At 45.5% G+C, this 22,488-nt stretch overlaps 1 protein-coding gene across 13 annotated transcripts in view; it reads right to left on the bottom strand.

Annotated features, from left to right (window-relative positions):
* GPAT2 (glycerol-3-phosphate acyltransferase 2, mitochondrial) overlaps positions 1-22,488 on the bottom strand; it is a 72,881-nt gene that overhangs the window by 39,319 nt on the left and 11,074 nt on the right. For 2 of the 13 annotated variants that reach the window (XM_081200927.1, XM_081200931.1), the window contains exons 1-4: positions 20,191-20,355; positions 6,728-6,841; positions 5,219-5,292; positions 1,635-1,745 (exon numbers count right to left, since the gene is read on the bottom strand). In XM_081200927.1, the coding sequence (XP_081057053.1) occupies positions 1,635-1,745; positions 5,219-5,292; positions 6,728-6,841; positions 20,191-20,340 (449 nt within the window). In that variant the 5' untranslated portion in view covers positions 20,341-20,355. Of the gene's footprint in view, positions 1-1,634; positions 1,746-5,218; positions 5,293-6,727; positions 6,842-10,994; positions 11,217-11,799; positions 12,016-12,041; positions 12,165-12,387; positions 12,624-18,673; positions 18,716-18,814; positions 18,834-20,190; positions 20,356-21,295; positions 21,436-22,488 lie in introns of those variants that run through there. The other 11 variants (XM_081200939.1, XM_081200937.1, XM_081200928.1 and 8 more) reach the window with 10 other exon arrangements.

Below are 22,488 nucleotides of genomic sequence, written 5' to 3'. Positions count from 1 at the left end.
TCAGAGTTAATATGAGGGTAATTGGCTCTGCCGACCCCCCCCCCGGGTGGGGGGGGGGGCTGCGCCACCCACAGATCATCCGTTATCTGCGCTCCACAACAAAGTCAGTCTCATCAGCCGGGAATCCCTGTTTTTTAAAAATTAAAAAGATTTGGACCCCAAAAATAGGCATGTTCTGGATGGGAAGAGGTAAAAGAAAAATCTGCTAAATTACACAATCGCTGGAGGCCAAGTTCCAGACTTCAAAAAGATTCTCATCTTGGCATTTTGATGAATGAGGTGAGCGGCTGCCATATTTTTGTATTTGTTATAGCTGCTATTTCATGATTTGGCGAACCTCACCAAGAAAGAATTAATTATCCAAAGGAAATGCAGGAGGCGCAAAACTAATTGGATGTAATAGCTTCACAGTCCTCAGTGGACGGCCCTAATCAAATTTGGCAGAGTAAGAGCAGATATGAAAGGGGCTCGGGCCGAGGAGGGAAGATGGCGACGGCAGCAGTTGTGATGAGGAAAGGAAAAGGAAAGGAAAAGGAAAAGCAGTCTCCCTTACCAGAGGGAGGTTGGAGGTATTTTTTATTTGAACTACAAAAGTGATGTACTTTACAAAAGATGCATTTGCTTGCATGGAATATTATCACATACTATTTGAAAAGAGAGTGATGGTAAACTCTGGATGCCTGCCAGCTGTCCGAGGGCCCCAGAGAGCTGCCGTGGGTTTTTATGGGGAAACCGGAAACAATCTTTGTGTAACTTACTGATTGTGAAGTACACCCCTATGGAAACATCAGCTTATTTAGAAAGATCAAAGACAATAGGTACCACTAATTAACTTCAACCTTGGATGGAAGCCCAGAGCCTTTTACAGCAAGAATCAGCAGAACATCAGCAGAGAAAGGAGGGGTCATCAAAAGTGGACTGTGCTTCAAAATATTATAACTGAGAACAATATGGAAAAAAATTGCCTCCTACGTGATTACAGAAATATGGAATCGTTAAACAAAACAAGATAGTTATACCAGCGACTGACTGAGAAAGGAGGATGGTCAGTATCAGGATTGGAAAATCGGGAAGTAACAATGAAGAAAGAGAAAATAAATGATGGGCATTGGCTCTTGAAATCCGGAACATGGGAAGTCCCATTGAAATGATTTAATTCGGACTCTATAATTGGCTGTTTTGTTTTTTGTTTTAGAATGTGGTAAAATTTGGCTCGATTTGTTATTAATATGAATGTGTTTTTTTCATTATTATTGGAAAATGAATAAAAATTATCCCGCCCCCCCCAAAAAATGCTACCAAACCTAACATCAGAAGGCAGAAAGGCTGCTCAACCTCCAGAGTGCCCCAAGTTAACAGCAGCAGAGGTGACTGGTGGCCATTGGGACTGGTAGGGCAGAAGGCCAGGAGCCAGAGCCAATAGCAGGCAGAGCCAACTCATTCTAGTTTTGCGACCATCTTCCCTGCTGAATTCTACAAGGGCGACACTGAGTTTGAAGAGAGAAAACTAACAAGCAATCCCTTGGACCGGGTGTAAATAAAAGACAAGCAGGTGGGGGCTGAATGAGGGCAGACTGAGGATGAGATAGCACCCCGTTTGCTCAAATGGGCCAACCTCCACTGAACAGCAGTACCTCTTGCTGTGGAAGATTCTTTCTGGGAGATCACTGGGGTTATCAGCACAAATTTTCCAATCACACACTGTGAAGAAGCCGCAGAGTCTTCTTACCAGCCAGCCTCTGTATCTGAGAGAGAGAAAGTTCATATATAAGAGATTAATAATGGGATGCCCGTACCTGTGACATTCCTAAGAGCTGAAAATGCCCCCCAGCTGCCCAGAATATGGCAGTCAAACCAAGGTCCATTCCCAATCTCTAAAGCAGGGTAAGGAACCTCAGAATGGGGAGTCAAAGCTGGTCCCTCAGGTGTGTCTACCTGGCCCTTGAACCTCTCCCCTTGCTTCACCCATCACTGATTCACACCCTTCTTCAGTAGGTTTTGGAGTGTGTCCTTCAACTCTGATAATGCCTCTTGCTTGTCCATAAATAGGATAAGGACGGTATGTGAAGGCATGCAGAACCTGCTGAACAATGATTAATATTTATAACTATTGCTTGCTCATTTTTTTTCTCACCCTGCTCTAAACTAAGTACAAGATGCCACAGCTCCTCTTCAGTATCTAGGAACCATCTTGCTAAATGACAGCAAGGCCAATCTAATCCAGTGTTCAGTATCTAACAGTTCCTTGCCAAACTGAATGTTACAGCCATCCCCTGTTGTCTTTCATAGTACCTGGTATCAAATATATGCTGTTTCTGGATAGACCTGACCTCACTGTAGTTGCGCAACTCATTTTTAAAGGCAAATAAAGTAGTGACCATCACCACAACAGGTAGCAAAAAATTCCAGCCAGAAACCTCAGAAGCAAGGCCAAGAAGGCAATGACCATCCCCCGTTTGTCTTGCAAAATCTATACAGTGGTGCCTCGCAAGACGAAATTAATCTGTTCCGCGAGTCTCTTCGTCTTGCGGTTTTTTCGTCTTGCGAAGCACGGCTATTAGCGGCTTAGCGGCTATTAACGGCTTAGCGGCTTTAAGAAAAAGGAAACGAACTCGCAAGACGTTTCGTCTTGCAAAGCAAGCCCATAGGGAAATTTGTCTTGCGGAACGACTCAAAAAACGGAAAACTCTTTCGTCTTGCGCGTTTTTTGTCTTGCGAGGCATTCGTCTTGCGAGGTACCACTGTACATGTACTTTATAGTATCTAATTTACCAATGTTGCATTGCCATTAAAAAGGGTTTGGAATCTATACCTGCTGCTGCAAAATGCTGGAACCAGAATAGTTCTGGAATATTGCTTCCCCAGCTGTTAAAATTGCACTGGCTTTCAACTGGCACAAAGGGCTCATCCATACTTCCTTTTGGATCTCACTTTCGAGGCACAGGGCTAACCTCTAAAGCTCTCTGTCGGTGGGTTTCTTTTGTCCTGGCGCTTTCCCCAGGAAAATCTGCATTTTACTGCTGAATCGGAGCAAATGGCAATCTGTAGAAAACCCGATTCGGCAGTAAAACATGGGGTATTCCTGGGGAAAGCACCACCACCCCACAAAAACACTCAGACATGGACCTGTGCCTAGAAATGTAACAAAAAGGGAGGTCTGAAGGAATACCTCTGAATACAGGTGGGCAAAGAGCTGTTGTGCTCATGTTCTGCTTATGGGCTTCCCATTGGGGCATCTGGTTAGCCACCACAAGAACAGAATATGGGACTAGATGGACCACTGGCCTGATCCCTGTTTCATCAATTAGAATCATCTTTGGAGGAACTGCCCCAAGGATGAGGATGCTGGACTGGGCATTCTTGATGGCAGTGCTCCAATGGAGGTTCAACTACCGCCCTCTTTTAGGACAAAATATATATTTTTATTCAGTCAGGCTTTTAAAGAATGCATTCACTCCTCCTGCTTCAGCACAGCCACAAGGGAGCAAAAGCTACTGCTTCTGTTTTAGATTAACCATAGTTTAGTGTTATATATGAGCCTTTAACTCTTGTTGTTTCAAGCCAGGGCAGGGGAGACGGTCTCCCAGCTTGACTTTTAATCCTATCTAGCTCACCCGGTGTGGTACCCTCCAGATATTGTTGACCTATAACCCCATCAGCCCTAGCCAGCAGGGCTGGTCAGAAACAATGGGCGTTGCAGTCCAACAACATACGGAGGAGACCACATGAATGCCCTCTTGCAATTGCGTCAAGGTCTTTTTGGTAAACTGCCTTGGAGGGTTTTAGAGCCAAAGGGTGGTTTGTGGTGAGGGGAAGTAACTCTAGAACCTGAACTTTCTTGATCTTTTGAATCTTGAGAGTGATGTTTGCTTTACTACTAGTCAAACACAATTATTCTGATTTTAAGGTGCTAAAACAGCATTCAAAATGTCCATTATTAAGGAAAACACATTTGCATAATTTAGCTTTAGATTACAAAATGTGGTTAACTAATGACGATTTCCTTGGAGCAAAATTCATTTATCCTTGTTCCAGAGTTCTTCCCACTTTGAAAAGGAGTTACACAGTAGGGTGGAAACTGGCCCATGTTATCCAGAGCATAAAGCAAAGGGCTTCACTCTACTAGACCCACCTCCCTTAAAAAAATCTTTGCTTTTGCTCTGATATCAATCAAGTACTTTCTCTCCTCCCTGCTGTTAATAACACTTAGCACTTTGGGGATTTCAGTTTTCAAAGAACTTCACAAACTACAATTAAAGTAATTAGGAATCAGGCTAATGAGAATAAAGTCTTTAATCCTCACACAAATCCTATGAGGTAGAAAGCTTTGTTATCTACATTTTAATTTGGAGGCGATGGAGAGAGGGGAGGGGAGAGGAAGTAAGGGGAAATCAAGAAACGCAGAGAATAAATGACTAACCCAAACACAGCACTCTTTGAATAGCTGGTCCAAGACTTTTGATGTCAAACGGCACCCACCCACCCTAATTAACACAAGGCATAGTCCATCAGGGTGTTCACCTGGACAAACCCTCTTGAAATAAAAGAGGAACTACAAAATAGCAATACTGTTAATTTAAACAGGGCTGACAAAGGAGAATCAACCTCCTGGTGGGTAGTACTGCATAGGACAAGAGACAGCTGGTAGACCTTGGACTAGGTGGGGCGGCATGTGACCAAGGAGGTCAGGTAAGCGGCAGTGAACAACAGCCCTAAAAAACCCAGCTACACCAAGCAAAGGTTTGCTCTACTGTTTTTGCCTCTTTTTACACAATGCAAATACTGAATATTCAAATTTCTACTTTCTGCACTAGCAGTGTGGATTTTTGGGTTGCACTTCCAATGTCTAGAAGGTACAATGCTAGGCCAAAACTGGAATGCACCAGGAGGAAACACTGATCCAGGGAGAAGAAGGTGCAGAGCAGAAGTCACACAACCAAGTATAATCACTGCTGTAATTTCTAACATTGTGGAATTTCTAACATTGTGCTATTCCTAATAATTCATGCACCTGCAACTTCTTAAGAATGTTATGCAGACCACAGCAGCATATGATGTCTTTAAACCCCAGTATAAGTATAAACAATGTGAGATAAGGATAAGACAATGGAAACAGAGCACAGGTGGCATTGTAAGTTATACAAAAATATGTGGGAAAAGCCAGGGGAGTATATAGACATTTTTCCCAGGCCACCTTCCCATCCACTCCAGATCTTACCTGGTGTTTTCTTCTGATATTTTAATTGCATTGCGAAATCCAAGAGAGCTCAAGTTCTTGTGGAAAAAGAATTCCTGAAGGCAAAAAGAGGACAAGATTCAGGTCCATTGACTTTTCAATCTTCCACCCTAACTCAGCAACCTACCCCCCAGCTTGGAGGTGAAGAGCATTACTAGCAACTTAGTACTTACCAAGCAGTACTTAACAACACCAGCTCTCGCTCTCGCTCTCTCATTGGTCTGAACTTGCTTGATCAGATAGAGACCAAGGTAAGCCATCCTTCTGCCTCCAGAAGTGCCCAGCTCTAAGATAATTCACACTCTATATTGCTTCTAAATGTGGACATTTCCTGATCATATTTGCCTAATTAATTAAGAAAACCATCCAACCAGAATTTGTGGTGATGAACTTTATTAGTTAATGATGCATTGTGTGAAGAAGTATGCCCTTTTGCCTTTCCTGAACCTACTGCCTGCCAACTTCTTTAGATGATCCTGAATTCTGTTATCACAGGAGAAAAGACTTTCCGCCTTCACTGCTCATCCTTTTACACATCACAAGTCCTGTCCTCCCCGACTGATGTCATTTCTTCCCCTAAACTTAAAGCTCTGCCCCATTTAGCTTTAAGGTGAAAGTGCTCCAAGCTTTTGTTTAATTTAGCAGCTCTTTTTGATAGCTTTTTAAAGTTGGAGTAATCAGAAGCATACAGTGTTTTCTGACTGTGGCTACACCATGAAGTTTGGCATCATGATGACTGCTGTTTTATTTTCAGTTCCTTTCAATCAGCAACCTATTGGGTCACAGCCAGGCAGCGTGAAGTGAGACTGAAATTAAAAGTGCATGCATGGTGTTTATCCCATCCTGTGCCTGTATTGGCTCTCAAGTCGTTTTTGTATGTGAAATTGTTCTAATTGTTTTATATACAACATTGCATAGCTGTTTTTACAGCTGTTTTCGTTGTTGAAAGTGATTCATAAGTGGAATGCAACTAATAAAAATGTGGGTGTATGTGGAAGTTTTACAAGGCAGCAGGCAGATGGGTAGATGAACAGAGCCCACTATTTAAATAGCTCAAGTTGAACAGTGGCTGGAGTCAAATCCATGGCCTTTTTGTTGCTACTCCTAGCTTAGAGACCATCTGTTAGCACATTTTCCACCTTAAAGTGGTACCGAACTACACAATAGTTGCCCAAGGTAAGGGAAGTCATGTGGGCTGGCAGGCCAAACCAAAAGCAGACTGACCCATGACTGGCAATCAACCCTTCTTTTTCAGCATTTCCCTGCACTAGGGTCTGGGAGACCAGGTTCAGATCCCCCAGTCAGCCAGGAAGCTCACTGGGAGTTCCTGGGGCCATTTCCTATCTCTCTCTCTCTCTCTAACCTGCCACACAGGTGGTTGTGAGGATCAAATGAGGAGTGGGGGGGGGGACCGTGTGCACCACCCAGAGCTCTTTGGAGGGACGGAAGGAAGGGTATAAATATAGGACCTGAAATAAATCAACTTCTTACCCAGCTCTTTGGTGTGCACCTTTGGCAGCAAGAGCCCACAAATGGCCGGCATTTGCCCAAAAAGGGCACCACAGTTCCCAGCTTCCACTCTGAGTCTGAGTCCAAGGTTTTCATCTGAGGAGGAAAAAAGTATCTTAACTACCCACCTGCAAACAAATTAGCTTTATGGCTTTTGAAGTAATATTTGGCAGAACAGCATTTCCCTTAAGCAGACACTCTTTAACAGAAATCAAGCACACAAGATTCCAGCAGACAAGATTTCCATATTCATTTTAAGCCGTTATGCTTAATTTAATCAAAGCCCTTGAGGGGATATGGAAAAGAAGGATTCTTTTGTAGCCTTAAGTGACCAGCAATTAATTGTGGGCTATTCAAACACACACGATTTGCAGTATTCTGAGATTCTGCGTTCTGCATTGCTCCAGTACCTCCTCCACAACCAGCCAGCATTCAAAATTAGCTGGGCGCCAGTTGCGTTTTGTGACTGGCAACCAGCCTTTTGCAACGGGATTGAGATGTCTAGCATCTCCAACTGCCTGGCTACAGTAAGTTGGTCTGCAGTAGCAAGAGATGCAGGTCTTTTGCTGTGGCACTACCCCAGCCAAACACCTGATGCAGCACCAAAGACACACACACACCCGCCACTATGGCACTGCTGGGTGAATCAGGTGTTTGGTGGGGTAGAATGGTGCTACTTTGCAGACCGCAATTCACCCGGCAGAATTTTTACTTATTTTTTTTCTCCAGTGCTGCCTGGTCTGGTAGCGAGGCAGGGGAAAAAATGTGCCTAGACATTTTGTTTTTGTGCCCCCAACCTAGGTCCCAGGAGCCACATGGCTCCTAGCATTCCTGTCCCAGTTTCTAACACTGCAACCAACAGAGGAGGATTCACCACAATGAGGAAAATTGAACGTATTTGCTTCATTTCCAAAATGCGTTCACCACAAATTGAACCTTTCTAGGTACATACGGTAACTTGGATTTTCTTTGTGTCGGATTTTACTGTTTGTTTATGCACAAGAATAGTGTTATGAGCTGGGGGTGCTAGATCCTCCTAAAGGTGCTATGATTTAGTAAAGGTTCGAATAATCAAGATTTGATTAAACTGCCCAACACAAAAGCCCCTGGAGTTAGTTGTGCTAACTTGGATCAGCTGAGCTAGATGGATGGCCATTAGCAGGGGACAAAGGCCCAGCAGGGAAACCATCGGAAGGCAAGATCACCAGGCAAGGAGAAATAGGGCCCCTTCTTTGCTGGGTGCTACTAGGCAGGGGCAGAGGCAGAGGCCAGCTTTAGGGTTTGAATGATGTAGGCTGGAGGGATGTCCTTGGAGTCAGTTAGCAGCAAAATGGAGAAGCAGGGGCAGAACTCCAAATGAGCAGAGGATGACAGGCTGGAACAAAGAGACACAGAGGATGGCCTTTTTGCCATCCTTTGAATCCAGTGCTACCCTTATGGGGAAGCCAGACTTTCATAGGATGTGAATGCTCAGCAATCCCTCCATCTAGGTACAGGTTGTATATACGTGTAAATAAAATTATACAGCTTAAAAACACCACAGTCTCTGCTGTGCTTTACTCCAAAAAGGAAACACAAATACTGGGTTAGTGCCTGAAACCCACAGAATCTTGCACTGCTTGGAGATTGGGGTGGTATGTACATACATACATACAACCAGTGCTTTTTTCTTTAAAAAATGTTTAGGAGTACTCTGATTTTGACTCAAGAAAATCGCCATTTTATAGCTCAAATCACGAAAAATAAATACAGTAAATGGACAAAAGTACAAAGATTCACAAAATGTTTAGGGGTATTCATACCTCTGCGTCAGCGGCGTCCCCACTGCATACAACCCAGGCAATAAGGTTTATATGCACACTTTATTCCAGCCTTGGAATCACATTGAAAAGTGCTGCCATCTCAGCAAGGCTCAGTCTAGGGTTTACCCAAAACCACCTGGCAGGCCAACTTCAATGAGGCCCAGAGATTCCACACTACTATCCTAAGTGGACCATTAACCTCAAGTGCACAGAACGGGAGACCAAAAACCTTTGGTTCAACTTGGGAGACTCATGTACATTTCTCTGGTGTTGTAAAGTGCTCTCACTCCGAAGGGTATATCCAGGCAAGCCTTCATAAGCTAGAGCCATGGCTCAGCTAGAGGCTTGGTCAAAAACAGCTGAAAGCTCTCTTCTGTGTTCCTGGGTTCATACAAGATAGACAACATGGTCATGAGATTAAATCAAGCAGACTCAGGCACAAGAATCAGCTGAACAAAAAAAATCTTAGGATTCCAAGGGGGAAATGACCCAACAGAGGTGTAAAGGAAGATAGTGAAACAGAGTTCTTGCAGGTGTCAATCAGATCACAGTCCATAAGACCAGAAAATTAGAGAAAGGCCTTGACCATACTGGAAAATCCACCAAGCATACATATTATCTCCACAGCAAACCACCTCTCCCACCCACGCCACGCCAGGAGCTGTTTGGCCACTCAGGTGAAGTCCTGGGCATCGTACCACCCCCATGTCACAGCCCAGTCAACATTGCATGGAAGAGAAGCCACTACATGAAAAATGTTGGGGCCTCTTCAAATTAGCAAGAGGGGTTGGCAGGTGTAGTCTGCAACATGTCATTGGTGCAATTATAGTGCATTAGTGGTGGATTCATACTGAACTGTCCACACATCATTCTAGCTTACCAGTTCTTCTGCTATGCTTCCCCAATGTTAAGTTGTGGGTGAACACATCAGACAACGCACCAATTCTTCAAACAGCTCTTGCTTATTCACAGGCCAGAACAGAACTGAACTGAAGGGTTCAGCCAGCCTGCTTATATAGAGCTCCAGTACAATGCTACTGTAACAACTTTCTGTAACTATCCAATCACCGAACATCACTTTCAATCCCCTATTTGCATATGTGGACCTGAGTGAAAACTATCTACAGTATCCCCCTGCTGGCCCAAGGTAAGAACTTCAGTACATAACATTACTGTTATTACTGTCAGGAGTATAGTACAACAAAAATGGGACCAAGCTCCCCAGAACATTTGCAGTACAAGGTGTTACAGGATTTCAGCAGGAAGTTATTGGACAGTCACCAAATAGAAGCAAAGCAGTACGTCCACTCCAGAACTTTTGCAGGTGCGAACAGTATTGAAAGCTGGGATCACATATAAGATGCCCAATACCATCATGACCTTAAAACACCATAAATGCATAATAAAAAGGATGTCTTGAGGGGCCTTAAAAGCTTTTATCCATTTTTGTATATCTTACCTCCAATACCAGTTCTACAACATAGATCTACCAGCAGGGCTGGCCTGACCTGAGCCTTTTTAAGATAAAAAAGAGAGAACCCATGGTCTACTAATCAGTTTTTTAATGTACAAAGCAACAGTGGATAGTCAGGATCCCAATACAATTAAGGCATTGATTCTGTGCAAGGACCCTAGCAACCCACAGGCCCTGGGTGACCCACCAGAAATTGGCTAGTGAGCTGTTGGTAGGCCACTTTTATTCCAGCTTTGGGGAAGAAAAATGTTACCATTCCACCCACCCACATACCCCTTTATATTAATCTGCCTACCCCTGTTTTACATTTGCTGTGTAAATCTGTAAGAGAGCAGAGGCCACAGTATTATTTGTTAGAAGGAGAAAAGTGGGGGTAGCCCTACTATTCACAATAGCTGCAGGCAACTGATTGCACAATGCCACCTACACACCATTAGCGTTTCCCATACACACACCCACAAAGCAATGAAGCAATGGAATATATTGGTGCAATCCCCTATATTTACCACCCAGAGGCAACAGAAGCCAGAGTTAAGTCAAAAGAAGAGGGCAAGGCCTCTGAACTGTTCTCATGGCAGCCTCAGCAAGAAGAAAACTCCTCTCACAACTTGAGGCATTTCAAAGTGCAAGGCTTAACTCCTTGCCAGAGAAATCAATTGTTCTACAGCTGTATCCAGCACAAAGGGTGGGGGGGGGGAGAAAAAGAGAGAAGAAAGTGAGGGGGGGAACCATCAGCCAAAGCCCTCCGGGGAGAAGAATTTATTCTCTTTGTAATACAGCTCCAATATCATTACAATTGACTTTTCCCTCCCACACCCTCCTCCGGCTCAAAGAGACAAGCCAGTCCCTTAAAAGGAAACAGCAGCTCAAACCAAGCGCCCTTGAATATACTATACTCAGGGGCACATGTAGACGCACACCCACCCACCTGCCAGCACACACAGGCACCCAAAACCAGCAATACTCTGAGTACCCAAATGAATGTCACCCTGCAAATATTCACACATGTTCGTGCACCATGGATTACTCTACACAACTGACACCCAAGTGCATGCACAGCCTGCCATTCAATGGAAGTTGTGTCTGCAGTGGTCCATTTGCAGTGGATGCTGTGCTCATTGAGTGAGATGTACATGCGTGTGAACCAGGCCCCTGAAATTGCGCTAGCAGCAGGCCAGGCTGTAGCTGGGAGAGCCACCGCCAGGGAACAGGGCCAAATTCCCACTAAGGCCACATTCACACCATACAGTAAGCACTGTCATGGCTTCCCCCAAAGGATCCTGGGAGATGTAGTTTGTTAAGGGTGCTAAGAGTTGTGATGAGACTCCTTATTCCCCTCACAGAGCTACAATTCCCAGATTTCCCTGTGAAGTATCAAAGTATCTCAGGGGGCATTTATGGAAGATTGCTGCTCCTCCATGCACGCACCAGCCACATGATGTACCGTATTTTTCCATGTATAACACGCCCCCATGTATAAGACGACCCCTATTTTATGGAAGCACAACAAAAATTGGGGGGGGGGGACACCAACGCCAATTGGTAGTTGCCATCAAAATGACAGCCCTTATTTTTTTTCCTTTAAACCAGATTTCCCCTTTCCAAAGAAATTCTCCTAAATCAACCCCCCCCCCAAGCCTCTTGCCAAGAACATATTTGTGATTATCTCAATGACTCATTTGCAATTAAGACCCTCAGGACTGTTGCCGCCTTAATTGATTTCAAATCCTTCTTATAACCAAAGCCTCAAGCGTCTCATTGTAAAACAGTACTCTTACATAGGGCAAAGTGGATGAAAAAACTCAAACCTGTTCCTTTGCCCCTTCCCTTTCTCTCACAGCAGTGCCATAAGCCACTTCCATGATTCTGCGATTCTCCTTCAGAAAGTGCTGAGGAAAAACACAGCTGCCATGTTTCTTAGTTCAGGAAGTCCTGGCACCTGGGAGATCTGTCTCCCTCAACACTTAAAGGGGTGCCACCCTCAGGGCCCCATTTCCAGACATCCAGCCTACTCTCTCACACTTGCTGGAGATGCCCTGGCAATGGCGGGCACTGCAGCCACAACGCACAGTTCACACCAAAATGAGAGCAAGCCTGAATCCTTATCTATTTGTTTGGGGTGGCGCATTCAGATCCTGCGCGGATCGGCCCCTATCTATGGTGCATGCATCCACACTGATTCAAAATGACTGTATCATTTTCCTGTGTTTTGCTGGTATTGTTCCTCACAGGGAACATTCTGTCATGAAAAGCAGGCAACCAAATTGTAATAAAATAAAAACATGTTTAGGGCAGCGGCAGTGTTTTATGTGGCCAGTAAGTTCAACGCATGATGGCCTCAAGTGAAGCCTTCTAGAGAAACTCGCACATATACAAGATTTCTAGCAGGATCAAACTCATCCATTTCTCTACCGTTTCTATAGTGATGGCACTCCTCTCCCTTCAAGGCCTCCACAGGCCTCCTGAGGCCCTGCTTCTTCTCTGCTCTGAGCCTCTAGTTCATACTTTCAGAAATCTCCACCCACGGGCCCTTAATTTTGGGATAATTCAACCCCTTGCAATGCAGGAATCAGAGCTCAAGAATCCCTGACAGATGACCATCCAACCTCTTGAAAACCTTCCTGCCCAGGAAGACTCCCCTGAGTGAGTGCCTGAGGGCCCTGCTCTTGCCACTTACCATCTGGCCTGTGGCGGGGCCTGAAGCCTCATAAGGAATGTGTGCTGCTTGCGGCCTGCTGCCCAGGAGGACTCCCCTGAGTGAGTGCTTGAGGGCCCTGCTCCTCCCTGCCACTTACCATCTGGCCTGGGGTGGGGCCTGAAGCCTCATAAGGACTGCGTGCTGCTTGCGGCCTGCTGCCCAGGAAGACTCCCTGACTGAGTGCTTGAGGGCCCTGCTCCTCCCTGCCACTTACCACCTGGCTTGGGGCGGGGCCTGGGGCCTCATAAGGACTGTGTGCTGCTTGCGGCCTGCTGCCCAGGAAGACTCCCTGAGTGAGTGCTTGAGGGCCCTGCTCCTCCCTGCCACTTACCATCTGGCCTGGGGTGGGGCCTGAAGCCTCATAAGGACTGTGTGCTGCTTGCGGCCTGCTGCCCAGGAAGACTCCCCTGAGTGAGTGCTTGAGGGCCCTGCTCCTCCCTGCCACTTACCATCTGGCCTGGGGTGGGGCCTGAAGCCTCATAAGGACTGTGTGCTGCTTGCGGCCTGCTGCCCAGGAGGACTCCCCTGAGTGAGTGCTTGAGGGCCCTGCTCCTCCCTGCCACTTACCATCTGGCCTGGGGTGGGGCCTGAAGCCTCATAAGGACTGCGTGCTGCTTGAGGCCTGCTCCCCAGGACTCCCCTGAGTGAGTGCTTGAGGGCCCTGCTCTTGCCACTTACCATCTGGCCTGGGGCGGGGCCTGAAGCCTCATAAGGACTGCGTGCTGCTTGCGGCCTGCTGCCCAGGAAGACTCCCTGAGTGAGTGCTTGAGGGCCCTGCTCCTCCCTGCCACTTACCATCTGGCCCGGGGCGGGGCCTGACAGGCCTCACTAGGACAGTTGTTACTGCGGAGAGGCACAGAGTGTTTTTAAAATGTTTCAAAAAAAAAATCTCTGGATTTTTTGTATGTGGGGGGTGGGGGTGGGATTGATGTTTGTTTGGGCTTGGGGAATTATTATTTTTTTATTTTGATGTTTTTGTAATTTTTACATTTTTTTTGTTTGTATTGTTTATTGGTTTTGTTTGTTTGTTTAAGGTGTTATTTTGTTTTTAGGGGGAGGGGGCAGGGCTGCCGGGGAGTGGGCCCCAGCCCGCAAAATGGCTGGGGCATGTTCCACAGGGGGGGATGCACTGGGACAACCGATCTCAGTGATCACGGGTAGGAGGAGGAGCTACGCTAAGACTAGACCATGTCATTACAGAGGGGGCAGGTTTAGTCGTTGTCTGAGGACTATCCCTGCCTCCGGGTCTGGTCCTGACCGGATGGATACTAGAATCAGCAAGGGATACCCACATGACCTGAAGGTGCTGCTGTGCAATGCCAGGTCAATGATTCATAAGACCACTGCCATCCATGACTTGATCATGGATGGAGGATTTGACCTGGCATGTGTGACAGAGACTTGGTTGGATGAAGCAGATGGGCCTGTCTTTGCCGCTGCTTGTCCACCAGGTTTCTCTTACGCACAGCAACCCAGGTCACGTGGGCGGGGAGGGGGGGTTGCAGTGATTTTTAGGAAGTCATTAGTTTGCACCAGGCGTCCTATTGGGAAGACCCAGTTTTCTGAGTGCATGTTCTGGAAGTTGGGCAATAGGGGCAGTACAGGATTCCTTTTGGTGTACCGACCTCCCCGCTGCACCAAGGATTCCCTGCCCGAGCTGCTTCAGGTCGTGGCGGATGTTCTCCTGGAGACACCTAGCTTGGTCGTCCTAGGGGATTTTAACATCCATGCCGACACGACCTTACAAGGGGCCGCTCGGGACTTCGTGGAAAGCATGGCCTCCATGGGGCTGTCCCTGAATAAGTCTGGCCCAACCCATAGCCGTGGACATGCCTTGGACCTGGTGTTTACCTCTATGGATGGTGGTGATCTGACACTAAGTAAAAGCGAAACGAAAGAAGTGCCATGGTCAGATCACTTCCTGGTGCAACTGGACTTCTCTGCGACCCATCCCCTCTGCAGGGAGGTGGGACCAATTCGGATGGTCCGCCCCCACCACTTAATGGATCCAAATGGTTTCCAGAGAGTGGTAGGGGATGCTTTATCCCATGTTGATGGCCTTTCAGCTGATTCCCTGGTGGCCCGCTGGAATGTGGAGTTAACCAGGGCTATTGACTGTTTGGCTCCGACGCGCCCTCTCCGATTGCATGGAGCCCGGACAGCCCCGTGGTTTTCCACGGATCTGAGGGCAATGAAACAATCGTTGAGACGGCTAGAGCGCCGGTGGCGGATAACTCATTCCGAATCTGACCAGACACAGGTTAGAGCTCAACGTTGAGCCTACCAAGTGGCGATAGCGACGGCGAAGAAGAATTTCTTCACCGCCTCTATTGCATCTGCAGAAAACAGCAGCAGGAGACTTTTTCAGGTGGTTCACAATTTAGCGGAACCACCTGCAACATCGGGGCCCAGTACGGGCCACATGTTCTCCTGCAATGATTTTGCAAAGTTTTTTGCAGATAAAATCGCTCAGATTCGGGAAGAAGTAGACTCCACCGTGGGAGCAGGGCCGGGGCGGGAGAGTGCTAGAGTTCTGTCTAGTCAAGTTGAGTGGGATCAATTCCAATCTGTTACCTCCGAGGATGTGGACAGGCTGCTTGGACGAGTGAAACCAACCACCTGTCTCCTGGATCCTTGCCCATCCTGGCTTATAAAAGCTAGCCGGGAAGGACTGGGCGATGGGCTTCGTGGGGTGGTGAATGCTTCCCTCCGTGAGGGAGCCTTCCCAGACCCGCTGAAAGAGGCGGTTATTAAACCGCTTCTTAAAAAACCATCTTTAGATGCGGCCACGATGGCCAACTATCGCCCACTCTCAAATCTTCCATTCCTGGGCAAGGTGATTGAGCGAGTAGTTGCCGAACAACTCCAGGCACGCCTGGAAGAAGCGAACCATTTGGATCCCTTCCAGTCGGGATTCAGGCCTCATCATGGGACTGAAACTGCATTGGTCGCACTGGTTGATGATCTCCGGCGGGCTAGGGACAAAGGTGAGAGCTGTTTCCTAGTTCTGCTGGATCTCTCAGCGGCGTTCGATACCATCGACCATAGCATCCTTCTGGACCGTCTTGAGGGGCTAGGAGCTGGGGGCACTGTTATACAGTGGTTCCGCTCCTTCCTCCTGGGCCGTGTTCAGAAAGTGGTGGTGGGGGATGAGTGTTCAGACCCCTGGGCTCTCACTTGTGGGGTGCCTCAGGGTTCTGTCCTCTCCCCCATGCTTTTCAACATCTACATGCGGCCGCTGGGAGAGATCATCAGGAGGTTTGGGCTGGGTGTTCATCAGTATGCGGATGATACCCAGCTCTACCTCTCTTTTAAATCAGAACCAGTGAAGGCGGTGAAGGTCCTGTGTGAGTGTCTGGAGGCGGTTGGAGGATGGATGGCGGCTAACAGATTGAGGTTGAATCCTGACAAGACAGAAGTACTGTTTTTGGGGGACAGGAGGCGGGCAGGTGTGGAGGATTCCCTGGTCCTGAATGGGGTAACTGTGCCCCTGAAGGACCAGGTGCGCAGCCTGGGAGTCATTTTGGACTCACAGCTGTCCATGGAGGCACAGGTCAAGTCTGTGTCCAGGGCAGCTGTTTACCAGCTCCATCTGGTACGTAGGCTGAGACCCTATCTGCCTGCGGACTGTCTCGCCAGAGTGGTGCATGCTCTGGTTATCTCCCGCTTGGACTACTGCAATGCACTCTACGTGGGGCTACCTTTGAAGGTGACTCGGAAACTACAACTAATCCAGAATGCGGCAGCTAGACTGGTGACTGGGAGCGGCCGCCGAGACCATATAACACCGGTCTTGAAAGACCTGCATTGGCTCCCAGTACGTTTCCGAGCACAATTCAAAGTGTTGGTGCTGACCTTTAAAGCCCTAAACGGCCTCGGTCCAGTATACCTGAAGGAGCGTCTCCATCCCCATCATTCTGCCCGGACGCTGAGGTCCAGCGCCGAGGGCCTTCTGGCGGTTCCCTCATTGCGAGAAGCAAAGCTACAGGGAACCAGGCAGAGGGCCTTCTCGGTAGTGGCGCCCGCCCTGTGGAACGCCCTTCCACCAGATGTCAAAGCGATAAACAACTACCTGACATTCAGGAGACATCTTAAGGCAGCCCTGTTCAGGGAAGTTTTTAACGTGTGATATTTTATTGTATTTTTGGTTTTTATGGAAGCCGCCCAGAGTGGCTGGGGAGGCCCAGCCAGATGGGCGGGGTATAAATAATAAATTATTATTATTATTATTATTATTATTATTATTATTATTATTATTATTATTATTATTATTATTATTATATGACCATCCAACCTCTTGAAAAATGTCCGATGAAATAAGAGTCGACAAACTTCTCTCTCCCCCTCTGTGTGTGTGTGTGTGAGAGAGAGAGAGAGAGAGGACAGGTGTCACAACTATGTGAGGAGAAATGCAACATGGCCAGGCAGATTACAAAGGACACCCTTGCCTCTGACACAGGAGTGCCTTAATTTAACCAAAATATGATGCAAGGCTCTCATCTCTGGACACTTACCTGGGATTAAGTTTCATTTCCCCCTTAATTAAAGGCATAATGATTGGAGCTAAACAATACAAACTGAAAGCTTTTGCAGATGACCTAGTATTGACATTACAGGAGCCAGAATCTAGTACTAAAAGAGTATTAGAACTGATTCATGAATTTGGTCATGTGGCAGGATTTAAGTTGAATAAGTTAAAAACTAAAGTTCTTGAGAAAAATTTAACAATGATTGAGAAAGAGAGGTTTCAGATTGAAACAGGTTTAACAGTGGTTAAGAAGGTCAAATACTTGGGGATTAACATGACAGCAAAAAAATGGGAACTTGTTTAAAGACAATTATGAAAAATGTTGGACAGAGGTTAAAAAGGATTTAGAAATATGGTCAAATCTGAAGCTTTCCTTGTTGGGCCGAATTGCTGTTATAAAGGTGAATGTATTGCCAAGAATGTTATTTTTGTTCCAATCATTACAAATTTTAGACAAAATGGATTGTTTCAAGAAGTGGCAGAGAGACATTTCTAGATTTGTCTGGCAGGGCAAGAAGCCCAGAATAAAATTTAAAATATTAACTGATGTAAAACAAAGAGGGGGGTTTGCCCTGCCAGACCTTAAACTTTACTACAAATCAGCAGCTTTCTGCTGGTTGAAGGATTGGCTACTTCTTGAGAATACTGACATTTTGGATCTAGAAGGTTTTAATAACGTCTTTGGGTGGCATGCATACTTGTGGTATGGCAAGGTTAAAGCCCATAAAGCATTTAAAAATCATATTGTCAGATGAGCACTGTTTAATGTTTGGACAAGGTATAAGGATTTACTTGAAAATAAAACCCCAAGGTGGCTGTCACCAATGGAGGCGAAGGCTCAGAAAAGGCCTAATATGGAGGCCAAATGGCCAAAATATTGGGAGATTTTGGAGCAAGAAGGGGACAATTTGAAATTGCAGAGCTTTGAGAAACTAAAAGATAGAGTGCGAGATTGGTTTCATTATTATCAAATAAGAGAAGTATACAATTTGGACAAAAAAATTGGCTTCCAAGTGGAAAAATCAAAGTTGGAAACAGAACTGTTAGAACCCAAAACTAAGATTTTGTCAAAGATGTATAACTTGCTGTTGAAATGGAATACTCAGGATGAAACGGTGAAGTCTGCTATGATTAAATGGGCACAAGACGTTGGACATAATATTATGTTTGCTGACTGGGAACAGTTGTGGACCACAGGTATGAAATTTACGGCATGTAATGCCCTAAGAGAGAACATTATGAAAATGATTTACAGGTGGTACATGACCCCAGTCAAGCTCGCAAAAATCTATCATTTGCCCGATAATAAATGTTGGAAATGTAAAGAAACGGAAGGTACATTCTTTCACCTTTGGTGGACGTGCCCAAGGATAAAGGCTTTCTGGGAGATGATCTATAATGAAATGAAAAGGGTGTTTAAATATACCTTCTTGAAGAAACCAGAGGCCTTTCTCCTGGGCATGGTCGGCCAATTGGTGCCAAAGAAGGATAGAACTCTCTCTATGTATGCTACAACAGCAGCAAGAATACTTATTGCAAAGTATTGGAAGACACAAGATCTACCCACCTTGGAAGAATGGCAGATGAAGGTGATAGAGTACATGGAATTGGCAGAAATGACTGGCAGAATCCGAGATCAGGGAGAAGAGGAGGTGGAAGAAGATTGGAAAAAAATTAAAGACTACTTACAGAAATACTGTAAAATTTAATGAATGTTAAAGGGATGTTGGACTGAAAATAAGCGGTCTTGGTAAAAAGATTAATAAGAATGTGTAAATATGGTTTGATAATGGTGGAAAATATATATTTATAATAGGTTGAGATGCTGAGTAAGGATAAATGATAGAGGGCAAGGACTTGCTGAATTAAATATCTGAACTGGAATACAAAGGGGGAGGTGTGAGGAGGTCAGGAAGCTAGTTAATGAAGAATAAGATATGAAATTACTGATTTTTTTCTTTTTTTCTCTTTTTGTGTTAACTGTTTTCTATTTTGTAATTTTCATGTGTTTTGTTTTTATATTCTTGTAATTCTTTTTTTATTATATTAGAGTTATTTTTTGTTCTTACTTTTAAGTCTAAACTTTGAAACTTTTTACTGTTTGTAAAACCTCAATAAATATTATCTTAAAAAAAAAAAAGTTTCATTTCCCTTAATGGGGTTTACTAATGAGTAAACATACGCAGGACTGTGCTGCATTTCACCAAGCAAAAAAAATCAATTTAAATCACATTTGCCATTTTGAAATCTGTTTGTTTCCTGAGGAACCATGTACACTACCTGGTTGCTCTAACAATTAAAACAGGCTGATCTCCAACTAAATAAGAGTGTTGATGCATCCGACGTGAATAATGCAAAACTTTTAGTCACACAGATCACATGCACTGCATAACCATAACAACAACAGCAACTTACCGTATTTTTCACCCTATAGGACGCACTTTTTCCCCTCCAAAAATGAAGGGGAAATCTGGGTGCGTCCTATGGGGCGAATGCAGGCTTTCGCTGAAGCTTGGAGAGCGAGAGGGGTCGGTGCGCACCGACCCCTCTCGCTCTCCAGGCTTCAGGAACACATCCGCAGCCTAGGCAGCCCTGCGGGAGTTCCCTGCAGGGCTCCCCACGCTGCGGATAGCAGCCTGCCGCCCGGCGCGCAGGGCGCCCTGAAGCAGAGCGCCCCGTCCGCCGGACAGACATCGGCCAGCCCCACAAGCTCGGGGGACAGCAGGGAGGTGCAGCGCCGCCATCCCGCTGTTCCTCAACCTGGTTCGGTTTCCCCGACCTGCTTTTGGGGGGGAAATAAAGGAAAAATGTTTTTCCTTTATTTCCCCCCAAAAAAACCAGGTGCGTCCTATGGGACGGAGCGTCCTATGGGACGAAAAATACGGTAGTTCCTCATTTGGATCCCTCCGTACACACACAAGGATACCAAGCAATTTTCCTTACTTCAGAGCTTTCTGTGTGTTGAAACACGTTAGTGTGTCGGCTGTAGTGTGTAAGTGTGTAGGTGTGTCGCTCCTCCGGGGGCTGGAAAGGGGTTAGTTTAATCTTTGGTTTGCTAGTAAAATTGAATGGCTGTGTCGCAAAATGATGCATGTCTAAAAAGTGTGTCACCAACATGAAAAGTTTGGAAAGCTCTGCCTGCTCGCTAGGCATCCAGCATTTTCTATAGGCAAAGGACTGTAGTTAGGAAGCAAAAATGGTGTTTCTCAATGATGGGAAGTCTTAGAAATGTGCTTTAACATGTTCTAAAACTGTTTAATCCATTTTAAAGTAGGTTATTTTAAAAGCATTGTTCCATATAATTGATCTTTAGCAAAACAATCAAGAGTTGTTTAGAGCTAAAACTGAATTTCTTTATTTCTTTAAAACATACTTCCAACTATAGTACAATCACAGCACTTGAAAAATAAATCTTTCAGCATTCACACTAAAATTTTGCCACGTTGCAGTATAAATTAATATGCATCTATGTCCAGAAAACGTGCTATCTATTTGCATAAACCTGCAACAGCAGCATTCCTTATCTCCCCTTTTTTGCTCGCATAAAGCTAAAATCCTATCTGCAGTGTTTTCTTTCTCCCACTCAGGTCTCTATATTCACTCACAGAAGAACAGTCTGCAGGTATTTTACACAACAGCTTCTGAAGAAGAGAAACTCAAATCATGAGAAACCTACATTTCATTAGCAGCATATATAGAGAGGACCACAACTATTCTTAACTCTCCCAGCTACTAGTTCAAATCGCAGGGTACAGAATTTGGAGCACGTCTTGGAAAATTTTCCTGTTTCCATATTCACAGGCTACCTATTATATCTTCCATATCTGAATTTACTGCATTACCGATCCTCTGGGCAGCAACTACAAAAACTAGTTGGGAATAGTCAAAGAATAAAATAATGAGGAATTCTCTACCTATCCACATGCTAAGCAAAGTTATTTACTGCTGCTATTAAGATATTTATGTATCTCCTGTTATGCAGACATTTCAAGGCAGTGTGTAGAGGTATAATAAAATAAAATAAAAAATATGTTGTGAGATTACTCACTGCTTTCCTCTCAGTTTTGTTTTAGGACCAATGTGCTCTCAGGGCCCCCAAACCCCCTTATCAGTCACTTCTGGTGAGCCCTTCATTCATCCAGAAAAAAAGTCCAGGACTCTTCTACATCAACAGAAGTCTAGTGTATTCTGCCTGGGTCAGACCACACCTGGAATACTGTGTCCATTTCTGGGCACACAATTTAAGAAGGACATTGACAAGCTGGAACGTGTGCAGAGGAGGGCAACAAATATGATCAAGGGTCTGGAAACTAAGCCTTGCGAGAAGCACTTGAAGGAGCTGGGGATGTTTAGCCTGGAAAAGAGGAGACTGAGAGGAGATACAATAGACATCTTCAAATATCTTAAGGGCTGTCACATGGAAGAGGGAGCATGCTTGTTTTCTCCTGCTCTGGAGGGGAGGACTCGAGGCAATGGCTTCATGTTACAAGAAAGAAGATTCCAACTAAATATTCAGAAAAACTTTATGACAGTAAGAGCTGTTTGGTAGCAGAGGTTGGATGGCCATCTGTCATGGATGCTTTAGCTGGGATTCCTGCCTTGCAGGGGGTTGGACTAGATGACCCTTGGTCCCTTCCAACTCTAAGATTCTGTGATTCCCATCCTGGAGGGCCTACCCTTATCAACTACCGTATTTTTCGCTCTATAAGACGCACCAGACCACAAGACGCACCTAGTTTTTGGAGGAGGAAAACAAGAAAAAAAATATTCTGAATCTCAGAAGCCAGAACAGCAAGAGGGATCGCTGCGCAGTGAAAGCAGCAATCCCTCTTGCTGTTCTGGCTTCTGGGACAGCTGCGCAGCCTGCATTCGCTCCGTAAGACGCACACACATATTTCCCCTTACTTTTTAGGAAGGAAAAAGTGAGTCTTTTAGAGCAAAAAAATACGGTAATCTGTTCATCTGTCCCTTTTTAGTTACAGAACCCCTCAAAATCCTGTCCCTTTATTCAGGGAGCCAACTTCAATCTGCTTATCAGATAAGTCAATTCCCCACTTTTCCTGCAGTCAGTCCTGCTTTCAGTATTGGTTTGCGGATCTAGTATGCTACAGAGTCCTACCATCTTTAGTCTTCAAGGTCAGCTGCTCTCACTTGTACGTTGAGTTTTGCTTTGCATCCCCCCACATGCTAGAGGAAGAGCAGAGCACACACACACACCCCAGCTGGCATTTCCTTGCATAT

Source organism: Podarcis bocagei (assembly GCF_964188305.1).
Source record: "Podarcis bocagei genome assembly, chromosome: 7".
Taxonomy (NCBI): Eukaryota; Metazoa; Chordata; class Lepidosauria; order Squamata; family Lacertidae; genus Podarcis; species Podarcis bocagei.
The sequence above is the reverse complement of the archived record's forward strand: the minus strand, read 5'-3'. Positions and strand labels throughout refer to the sequence as shown.